At 45.4% G+C, this 11720-nt stretch overlaps 1 protein-coding gene across 1 annotated transcript; it reads right to left on the bottom strand.

The window, feature by feature from the left end:
- Positions 1 to 5500: 5500 nt before the first annotated feature.
- On the bottom strand, positions 5501 to 6083 carry LOC102218516 (metallothionein). Its single transcript, XM_005817247.2, has 3 exons — positions 5974 to 6083; positions 5831 to 5896; positions 5501 to 5702 (listed from the first exon to the last, which is right to left on the bottom strand). The coding sequence occupies exons 1-3, from the start codon at positions 5996 to 5998 to the stop codon at positions 5611 to 5613; spliced, it is 183 nt and encodes a 60-aa protein (XP_005817304.1). The 5' UTR covers positions 5999 to 6083; the 3' UTR covers positions 5501 to 5610.
- Between the last annotated feature and the right edge of the window lie 5637 nt (positions 6084 to 11720).

The raw sequence follows: 11720 nt of genomic DNA, 5'->3' as shown, positions 1-11720 counted from the left end.
AGATACTTGAACTCCTCCACCTGGGGCAGGACACCCCCCTTGACCCGGAGAAGGCACTCTACCCTTTTCCGGCTCAAGACCAAGGCCTCAGATTTGGAGGCACTGATCCCCATCCCGGCCGCTTCACACTCGGCTGCGAACCGCTCCAGCGAGAGCTGCAGATCACGATCTGATGAAGCCAAAAGGACCACATCGTCTGCAAAAAGCAGAGATGAGATCCTAAGGCCACCAAATCGGATCCCCTCAACACCTTGGCTGCGCCTAGAAATTCTGTCCATAAAAGTGATGAACAGAATCGGTGACAAAGGGCAGCCCTGGCGGAGTCCAACTCTCACCGGAAACGAGCCCAACGTACTGCCGGCAATGCGGACCAGACTCTGATACCGGTCATACAGGGACCTGACAGCCCGTATCAAAGGGCCCGGTACCCCATACTCCCGGAGAACCCCCCACAGGGCTCCCCGAGGGACACGGTCGAACGCCTTCTCCAAGTCCACAAAACACATGTAGACTGGTTGGGCGAACTCCCATGCACCCTCCAGGACCCTGCCGAGGGTGTAGAGCTGGTCCAGTGTTCCACAACCAGGACGAAAACCACACTGCTCTTCCTGGATCCGAGGTTCGACTATCCGACGGACCCTCCTCTCCAGGACCCCTGAATAGACCTTGCCAGGGAGGCTTAAGAGTGTGACCCCTCTATAATTGGAGCACACCCTCCGGTCCCCCTTTTTGAACAGGGGGACCACCACCCCAATCTGCCAATCCAGGGGAACTGCCCCCGATGTCAATGCGATATTGCAGAGTCGCGTCAGCCAACACAACCCTACAACATCCAGAGCCTTAAGGAACTCCGGGCGGATCTCATCCACCCCCGGGGCCTTGCCACCGAGGAGCTTCTTAACCACCTCGGAGACCTCGTCCCCAGAGATTGGAGAGCCCAACCCAGAGTCCCCAGGCTCCGCTTCCTCAGTGGAAGGCATGTTGGTGGGATTGAGGAGGTCTTCGAAGTACTCTGCCCACCGGCCCACAACGTCCCGAGTAGAGGTCAGCAGCACACCATCCCCACTATAAACAGTGTTGGTGCCGTACTGCTTCCCCCCCCCTGAGACGCCGGATGGTGGACCAGAATCGCCTCGAAGCCGTACGGAAGTCTTTCTCCATGGCCTCTCCAAACTCCTCCCATGCCCGAGTTTTTGCCTCAGCAACCGCCCGAGCCGCATGCCGCTTCGCCCGCCGGTACCCATCAGCTGCTTCCGGAGTCCCACAGGCCAAAAAGGCCCGATAGGACTCCTTCTTCAGCCTGACGGCATCCCTCACCGAAGGTGTCCACCAGCGGGTTCGAGGGTTGCCGCCGCGACAGGCACCGACAACCTTGCGGCCACAGCTCCGATCGGCCGCCTCGACAATGGAGGCACGGAACACGGTCCACTCAGACTCCATGTCCCCCACCTCCCCCGGGACGTGTTCGAAGTTTTGCCAGAGATGGGAGTTAAAGCTCCGTCTCACAGGGGATTCCGCCAGACGTTCCCAGCAGACCCTCACAACACGTTTGGGCCTGCCAGGTCTGACCGGCTTCCTCCCCCACCACCGGAGCCAACTCACCACCAGGTAGTGGTCAGTGGACAGCTCCGCACCTCTCTTCACCCGAGTGTCCAAGACATACGGCCGCAGATCCGATGAAACGATGACAAAGTCGATCATCGAACTGCGGCCTAGGGTGTCCTGGTGCCAAGTGCACATATGGACACCCTTATGCTTGAACATGGTGTTCGTTATGGACAATCCATGGCGAGCACAGAAGTCCAGCAACAGAACACCATTCGAGTTCAGGTCGGGCGGGCCGTTCCTCCCAACCACGCCCCTCCAGGTCTCACTGTCATTGCCCACGTGAGCGTTGAAGTCCCCCAGCAGAACAAGGGAGTCCCCAGGAGGAGCACTCTCCAGTACCCCCTCTAAGGACTCCAAAAAGGGTGGGTAATCTGAACTGTCGTTCGGCCCGTAAGCACAAACGACAGTCAGAACCCGTCCCCCCACCCGTAGGCGGAGGGATGCTACCCTCTCGTTCACCGGAGTAAACCCCAACGTACAGGCACCGAGATGGGGAGCAACAAGTATGCCCACTCCTGCCCGACGCCTCTCACCTTGGGCAACTCCAGAGTGGAAGTATGTCCAGCCCCTCTCAAGGAGACTGGTTCCAGAACCAGAGCCGTGCGTCGAGGTGAGACCGACTATTTCTAGCCGGAACCTCTCGACCTCACACACTAGCTCTGGCTCCTTCCCCACCAGAGAGGTGACATTCCACGTCCCAAGAGCCAGTTTCTGCAACTGAGGATCGGACCGCCAGGGTCCCCTCCCTCTGCTGCCACCCATCCCACAATGCACCCGACCCCTTTGGCCCCTCCCACGGGTGGTGGGCCCATGGGAGGGGGGACCCATGTTTCCTCTTCGGGCTAAGCCCGAATTTTTGATGTCATTTTTATTCTGAAGGTCGACAGGGAAAGGGTCAGTTTTTTTCCTTCTGGAACTCCCCTTACAAAAAAATCATGTGACTCACATGAAAACCACACAACTTTTTACATGTGAATGATGTGAATCACATGTGATTCTGGAACATTTGGTGGTAAACTCACATGTGATTCCCATGTGGTACACATTTCCACATGTAGAAATATGTGATATACATATATACAAGTACAAAATAATGGCACCACCTTTTTTACCATGAAAATGTCCAATTTCTTCATATTATTCACTTTTCACGATGAATATGAGGTCACATGTCAATCTCATAATTTTCCAAGAGGTGACCAGCAGGGGGCGTCTTTTTAAACAAGATGCACCACAACACGGAATAGTCCACAATATTTTATTTAAACAATTTCATTTAAACATTTTCTTTTTAAAAACATGGCTTCAGGCCTACCCTACCCTAACCCTAAAAAAACACAAACACTTTAAACGGTGGAACAAATCGTCGTTGTCCAATTTCAATGCCTTTCAATGGGCCAGAGGAGTCCGGTCCCGCTCGCTCAGCCGGTCCAATCAGCAACAGGTTTCCGTCAGAGGCCCAAACAAACACCGGCGAGACAAAAAAAGACAGCAGAGCGTCCAAGCGCTGCAACTCCAAGACAATCCTAAACCAAAAAAACTCATTAGAAAACCCACGGATTCAGGTAAAGTCAATTAAAATCTAAACAGGTAGCTTACCCAGGAAGAGAGAGGATCAGCAGGCTAGATGGAAGCCGCAACAACCTCCAGCTGCAGCCACTAACGCCAGCAGAGCAACGCTGCAGAAACGCACGGCAGGTATAGCACCAGAACCCAACCACAATCCCTGCCACAGATGGTACAAAATGGCACTTACGATTCAGATGAGCGGATCAAGCACATCAGCCACTTGGGCAGCCGACATGTAGGGAAACAAAGACACACACACCTGGCAGCGGCCTGCTCAGCTATAAAGCTATTTGCCCCGCCCACCAATCAACTGCGCGCTACTTGATACACCTGGTGCACATAGTTGGGAGGGTGGAACACCATCCCACCACAAAGACATAACTGCAAACTAAAGTAAACTTGTAGCTATGAATCAAGACTTCTTAGTAGTGATGGTGAGATGAAGCCTCATGAGGCATTGAACCACTTGAGCCAACTGGTTCGAGAAAGGGTTAATTTCTTGAGGCTTCATGTGCACACGAAACCACCTACTGGCCAGGTGTATAATCACAGCCAGCTGTATCTTAACACGTGTGATGCATTGAATTTTTGTCTATTATGGCTCTTGGGAATGACGTCACAAAAGGTGTAGGACGAAATCATTTGTCTACATAAATTATGTATACACATATGTGTATAATAAAATATTGTTTGAATGTATCCTCTGTGTGTAATTATTCCCAAATATCTATCTATAGATATCTATCTATCTATCTATCTATCTATCTACTAAACTCTCCAAACACCAAACTGACTATCTCAAACTAAATAACCACTATCCAAACTCTGCTATCCAAACTATCAAAACTCTATCCACTCTCTCAACTGACCCAACTCGCCTACAACAACCCACATATTGAATGGATCCTGTGGGGTTTCTAAAGCTGTCAAACCCCGCGCCAACATCTGAGCCACTTCCTGAAGCAGTCACGTGGTACAGCCGGGCAGCGAGGCTTCGGACGTCATCGTTTTCGGCTCCTCCCCTAAATGAAGCAAGCCTCGATACGCGCTTTACGGAAACGCCCCCTCCATTACTCGACACAGGCCTGGAGGCCTCGGCACATCACGTAACATCACTACTTTTAGACACAAAACAACAATTAATTTATTTTTGTTTGAAACTGTTGCGAACCAGAAACAACTTTTAACATCTGAGCATGACACCATACAGGTTTGCCCCAAATTAGGCCCAGACAATACACGTGTCGAAACTAGAAACGGGTTTAATACCATCAGTGCCGGTCCAGAGAGGGAAAACAGAACCTCAGGTAAAACCTGACTGGTCCTTCACGTTGTTTCAGGAGAGACTGTAGCATTCAGAGTCTCCTTAATGTCTTCATGGATGGTTAGAACACACACACACACACATGTTGGCATTGGTGGCTTGTCTTGTTATACGTGCCAGTAACCACAGGTGCTGTGGATGCTGATGCTCAGGTGGGGAGTTTTCCTTCGTGACGTTGTTTGGTGATTATCCTGTCAGGCTAAAAATCACTTCAGTTGATAAAACTACGATTCTCTTAGCAATTAAAAGAGAAATCACACAGTGTTAAAAACAGTAACAGGTCAATTTATATTTTTCAACTGGAAGAATATCATAATAGCAGCTCACACATCTGCACGCGCTCCAGACATGGAGGGAGAAATGGTCCTTTCCTCAACTTTCATTTTGACTGAAAATCTGCTGCTGTCTGTTGTTCCCTTTAGCACTTTGAACTGCAGTTAACAGTCAAAGTCAGACCTCTTGTTCATACAGCAGCTGAACTTGATGAGATACTTGAAGATCCAAAAGTCATGACACTGCATTTGGTTACTGGACTTCACCCATCTACCACAAGACTTACTGGAAGTACTGGTTTCATGCTGAATTTCTTTGAAACAGCAGAGTTCCCACATTACCATTTTTGGTCCATTAGTTTCTTGGACATTTACATTAGCTGACATGTGTTGAGTTTTCTGCCCATAGTTCCCATTTTAACCCTTTCAGAACAGTTACCCAGGTTTCAAGTTGCTTTTCAGCCAGCTGACTGGCAGTGTTTCCTGCCCCCTCTGTTGCCTCAATCAGGTCATGAACGTGTCGGAGCAGCGAGCGGATCATCAGGACTGGACCGTTCTTCTCCAGGCCAAGCAGGTCAGACTGGGCTCCTGGTTCTGGTCTCTGTACTGGTTCTGTTCCAGTTTGACACCAGTCCGCAGCCTAAAGACCTCAGACCAGGAGTTCAAGGCTGGAGCACCTTGCAATATTTCCAGCTCAGCATGAAGAAACCAACCATGGAAAACGTCACAATATTGACACATTTTTATTTCAAGATGAGTACAAAACATTTTCTACACCAGGGAAACAAGGAAAGACTTTTCTCCTCAGCAGCAGGTGGGGGAGGGGGGTCAGGCTCCTCACTGACAGCAGCTCTTGTCGCAGGTCTTCCCTTTGCACACGCAGCCAGAGGCGCATTTACTGCAGCCTGATGGGCAGCAAGAGCAGCAGCCTGCAAGCAAAGAGCAGCAAAGATCAGGACCAGCAGCTGGACACCAGTTCCACCAGTTCCACCAGTTCCACCATACTGAGAGAAACTGGAGCGTCCAGCTGGAGAGAGGAAGATGAAGATGTTCTTACTTTTCTTGCAGGATTTGCAGGAGCAGTTCGCGCAGGTGCAGGAACCTCCGCAGTTACATTTTCCAGCTGAAGGAGAAAAAGACCAGATCAGCCTCCAAGCTACAGAACCGGAACCGGAACCAGAACCGGAACGAGATACTCACTCTTGGCGCAGTCGCAGGGATCCATGTCTGAGCAGAGGCGGTGCGGGTCTTCAGAGGTGGATCAGCTGATGTGGCTCCGGGTTGGAGGCGCTTCTTTTATAGCGCAGCGCAGCCAGCCGAGCCGGGCGCAAACCCACGCACTGCGCACGCGCACAGCGCTCTGCACACGGCTGGGACAGAGACACTGATGAGAGGACAGCCTGGTCCCTGAACGTTACATAACAGCACCGAGTGTCCCGGTTCTGACCCGGACCAGCAGAACCGCGGAGTTCTTCACATAAGGAGAGTGTTTATACTGATGGTAATACAAATAATAATAATAATAATAATAATAATAATAATAATAATAATAATAATAATAATAATAATAATAATAATAATAATAATAATAATAGGATTTTACTGTGAAAACAACAACAACAAAACATCTGGAGGTTTTTCTAACCGTTGACGTCCCAGCATGCACCTCTATGAAGAGTTTCCTGTTGCTTTATTGTGAACATTAATAAAACTCTTCAGATATTTCATTTGAACTGATTTAATAAATCTTTTTGTCTTTTCCTCCAGCTTAAACTGTTTATTTGCTAAATTGAATGAAAACATGTTTATTTTTTATGAAAAACGCCTAATAAAGGCATTTTAAAATGTCCATCATCCATCGCCCTCCTCCCTGACCCCCAGCGGGGTCACCAGGTGACGCTTCATATCTCCAGGGGTCAGCGGGGTCACCTGGACAGGTCGCCAGTCCATCGCAGGTTTTTAAATCTCATATTTTATTCAAAACGAGCCTAATATGCGAGTCATCGTGTGTTTGCGGCTCTGCACACGGCGCTGACCGGCGTCGTCTGTCTCGGCAGCAAACAGCTCGTTGTTCCGTGCTGCGTTTACGGACCGTGTGTTGTGGGAAACGGAACCACCAGAAAGCGTCGAGCGCAAACGAGACGTGGGAATCCACTCCACTGTTCAACATCATCACTCAAATCTTTGCGCGTCTTATTATTCTGTCTAATCCAGTGTTTCCCTACCCTGGTCCTCCAGGCCCGCTGTCCTCCATGTTTTACAGTTTTTCCTGCTTTAACGTTCCTGATTCAACTGATTGCAGTTCAACAAACGCCTGTTAATCAGTCATCAATTGAAATCAGCTGGACTGAAGCAAGGAAATACCTAAACCATGCAGGCAGTGAGTCTGGAGGACCAGGTTGGGAGCTACTGGTCTAAATGTTGTTCTTTTTTTACAGTAAATATATAGTTTGTTGTAACCAAACAGTTTATCCTTTAAAAATTTATCTTTCTGCCTTCCAAATAGGAAAATATTTTAAACAAATCTCTAGTTTTCTAGAAGGTGTGACTGAGCATATTTTTCATTGTCTCCATGTGTTTATCTCATATTTCTTTAGTTTCAGTTAGCTTTCCATCCTTTCACAGGTTGCCAGAGTTTCCACGCCCCGTCATGCCCTTGAACGCACCACCGCCTGGTTTTGCACCCGCCACTGTGCCGGGGAGCCCTTACTGGTCCCAGTTCGGGTGATTCTAGGTCGTGTTTGTTCGCTCGAACAAGCTGAGTCATTGAACCGTGACTCAGCGTAAAAGCAGAGAAATGACAAACATGAAAAAACACAAAACCCAGGAAGTTCTGGAAAGTTCTGGACTGTTGATAAACTGGACCGATCCGGATACCGTTTCATGCCAGGATTTAGGTTTTATCTGAAAGTCAGATTCTTCCATTGTTGTTGGTTTCAGTTCATATCTAAACTTTTGTCAGTCTGTAACGTGTGATCACCTGAGGTCGGTTCTGGTAAAGTGCAAGAGAACCGGTCCACAAAAGAGACATTGAGTTCAAAAAGCTGGTTTCATTTCTGGACTCCAGATGCGTTAGCACAGTGGTTCTCAAACTTTTTTCAGTGATGTACCCCCTTAAAAATATATTTTTAGTCAAGTACCCCCTGACACTGGCAAAACATTTTTGGAACAAAAAAGAGGTACACTGCCTTCTTTTTCACTTTATCTGTACTTTCAGCAGCATTGCTGCTACGCTTTAGCCACGTCTCCATGGTTACAGTGTAATCATGATAACAACAAGTCGTTGACGAGTGCCCTGGGTCCGTGGGTCAAACTAACTTGGTGGGGGGGTCCGTTTTATTTTAAAGGATATTGAAACTAAATACTGAATATAAAATTCAGTGCATGAACACACATTTATATTTTATCGAACTTTTTACAAAATAATTTTTCCCAAGACTTATTATGAGGAGCCTACTGATTTTTTAAAGATATTTTGAAAAGCTTCACGTACCCCCTGCAGTACCTCCACGTACCCCCAGGGGTACACGTACCCCCATTTGAGAACCACTGCGTTAGCCACTCACCCGAGCATGCAGACCGAGGCAGGGGCGCTGCCAGGAATCTGGGGCCCCATGACAAAAGATTAAATTGGCCCCCCACGCAGCTGCTGTTACAATGTCTTGAGTCTATCTGACCCATCAAAAGTGTAACAATTTTAAAGGCTTGCAACTGCCTTGTTTTCTTTGGTCCAGTACTGATAACTAACACAATATTTACTGCTCATGAATTTTACATCCAACAGTCCACATACAGTTCGCAGTAGGTTGCTTAAATGTTGTCTGTTAGTTTTAGATACTGAAATGTTTCCCCACCAGCAACAGTCAGAGGCAACATGTAAAATATACATGAAGCATCCAGACTTCTCAATAAATGCTATGTAGTTGCATTTTATTCAATCTGTAGTTTATAACTTTAATAAAACATCTCCATATTTGTTAAAGCTGTCATCATGTCATGACAGTTTGTTATGAGACAGATAATCTGTGAAAACAATCAATCTCCTCCACCTGCTCCCCGAGCTGCTATTGCTAGCTAAAGTAATGAAACGTTCCGACCAAAACAACCAATCAGAACCAGGAGGAGGGTCCTAGCGCTATCAATCAACCTCATTCACTCGCTGCTAAATATGCTAATGGTGGAAAAACAACTTACCATTACAGGAAAAATGTTTATCTGCTGTCACTGGTAGCTATGCTAACTAGACTAAGCATTCACAACAGGCTGCGCTAGCTACAGCATAGGGTTGAGCAGCACCACGAGATTGATTGACAGCACTAAAACACTCCTGTCTCTGATTGGTTGTTTCTAGAGAGAACTGGGAGAAAGCAGAGGAAATAGATTTTTCACAGATTATCTCTCAGGAGAGGAGAGAGGACGGGTCAGGAGGTCAGAGCTGCTGCTGACTGACTCACCTGTTGTTAAACCCTTTAACTGCCCACTCGACCATATGATTTAGCACATTTTGAGTCTCTATATCTCAATATGAGGAGTGCCTAACTTAGCTTAACCTGATTGAGCCATCTCTGCCGCTTGGTTGAGGTACGATATGCTAAAGAAATCCACTGGAGGGCACTGTTTCTTTAAATAGTATTCTTCTTCTTCCCCTCTCCAACCAGGAAGTCAGAAACACAAAAATCTGTAACAAATATCGACTGGTTGTGGTAAAACTTTGAAAGGTAGAAATAGGTTTCTGGCATATAATAGTGTTATAGACCTTACTAAACAGAATTATGTTACTTGATACCACCTAAAAAGCTAAATTAAAGGTCTAATAATTTTTTTAAAATATGCTTGACCAAACGGTTGATTTGTCACTTTATGGTAAATGTTGCAAATTAAGCTAATGTAGTTAACATTTAATTTTTTTGCTATAAAATCAAAAGTAATTTTCATCTATTGGTGTAAATATGAAACAATGTGTTATTACAGTGTTATACACTAAGAATAATTATAACATCATTATCTTACAAAATAATTTTTGTGACTTTCTGAGTTGATATTAGCAAATATGGTAAAATTTTAGAATAAATGTGAGGAAATCATAATTTTCACAACTACTAACTAATTTTAACTTTTCAATCACCACTAGAGGGACACTAAATCCTTCTATGGTGCAAAGCCACGCACTCTTCTCGCCCTTGTACCAGAAAATCCTTAAGAATCTGATTGTCATGTAAGTGATGATGACCAAGTAGACGATCCTGATTATCAGCCCACACAAGCAGATGATACTGGAGACAGCTCTTCTGAATCCCTGGATGAAGAGGAGGCTCCCTGAAAAAGCAGATCTTCTACACAGCCACCTCGTAAAAGGAGCCGGAAAGGGAAACACACACTAAAAACTGTTCCCTTGGAGCAGCCAAATGACAACGCCGACCCAAGTTACACCCCAGGCCCCAACAAAAGCACAAGAAGAATCTGGAAGCAGGAAGACATTGATGAGTTCCAGGTTCTTAATTCAAGATTTGAACCCCTTGAAGCTGTGCCCTCACCCTTCCAGTATTTCAAAATGCTCTTCACTGATGAGATGATTGAATATATCGCACATCACACCAGTTTGTACTCTGCTCAAGAGTTGGGGGATCCAATCAAGACTAGTCCTGAAAAGATAGAGCATTTCCTAGTGATCCTTCTTTTTATGGGTGTTTTCAATTTCCCATCACTGGAGGACTACTGGCACCGTGAATCACGCTTCGACCTGATCACTGACATCATGCCAAGGAGGAGATTCCAGCTGTTACGGCGATACATTCATTTATGAGGGAAATGTAGTCTGTGTCCAAAAGGAGTGTCCAGGTGGAAATGTGAGAAATGTAATGTCTTCCTGTGTTTGAATGCAAACCAGGAATGCTTTAAGTTATATCACCAGAGGTAAAGTGCATCTAATGCACAAAAAGAATGCTGTTTTGCAAACACATAGATAAGGTTGGAAATGTGATGTTTTAATATGTTTGGTAATGTTTTTTCTGTGTTTGCCATGTTTTTTCAAAGTTTAAATGAAAACAAGTAACACTAGTTCAGTCAATCCTCCAGATACGTGACACTTGTGTCCCAAAATACATGCTGTTGCACCAAAACAGAAAAGGTGTGCTGAGATATAAAAGCAACAAATGTTTCTATTGTTCTGCAGTATTTTCTTTTCCTTTTTGAATGTAAAAATGAATATTTTGCACTGTTACCTATAATCAGAAGTGGATTGAATGTGAGAATTTTGTGCTGTTGCACTTTAATACAGATACAGTCAAGATGGGAAGATTAAAAATGCAATATTCCCTTGTTCGACGCAATATTTTCCTTGGTTGAAATTCAAACCAGTGTTTTGTGGCATTTTGACAGAAATAAACTGTATCCAATGCCCCAGACATTTTTTGTTGGTTATTTCTTTATAAATTAGCATTTTATTTTAATTTATCTACTGTACTTGGTATTTTTATTACATCATATACTTAAACCATCAAGTGACATCTCAACTGTTTGGTAGAGATCAATATTTTAAAAACCACAGGGTCTGTTGGAAAATTTTTTTTTGATTGTGTATATGAGTCACCCTAGGGTAAAAGAAATGCAAAGAAAAAAATTTTCACAGGTTTTTTTCTTGGTGTGGTTGTTAAAGGGTTAAGAGGTAAAAGGTTCAAGTTAAATATATGAATATGTTTGTAATCTTTTTCCTTAATTCATTAAATGTTAGTGAAATGGAGGCAAACAGTCTGTAGCTAAGCTAACTATGCTAAATGGTTGATAATCTCACAGTCTACCCACCTCTCAGAGAAAAACTGGGTTACAAATTTACACTTTTACATTTTTCTCCCTCTGTCTCGATTTTTGGAAAACCTGACTTTATTATTTTTCTTAGCAGCATAGAAACAGCCACAGTCGTTCTTGTTTTCTACTGTCTGCTGCTGAAC

The sequence above is a fragment of the Xiphophorus maculatus genome, chromosome 2 (genome assembly GCF_002775205.1).
Source record: "Xiphophorus maculatus strain JP 163 A chromosome 2, X_maculatus-5.0-male, whole genome shotgun sequence".
In the NCBI taxonomy this organism is placed as follows: domain Eukaryota; kingdom Metazoa; phylum Chordata; class Actinopteri; order Cyprinodontiformes; family Poeciliidae; genus Xiphophorus; species Xiphophorus maculatus.
The sequence above is the reverse complement of the archived record's forward strand: the minus strand, read 5'-3'. Positions and strand labels throughout refer to the sequence as shown.

Excerpts from the sequence above, each read along its gene's own strand:
- LOC102218516 (XM_005817247.2), bottom strand. The coding sequence starts at position 5,998 with ATGGATCCCTGCGACTGCGCCAAGA. Across the intron at positions 5,897-5,973 it reads TCCCTGCGACTGCGCCAAGA|CTGGAAAATGTAACTGCGGA; the intron begins GTGAGTATCTCG and ends TTTCTCCTTCAG. Across the intron at positions 5,703-5,830 it reads CTGCAAATCCTGCAAGAAAA|GCTGCTGCTCTTGCTGCCCA; the intron begins GTAAGAACATCT and ends CTTTGCTTGCAG.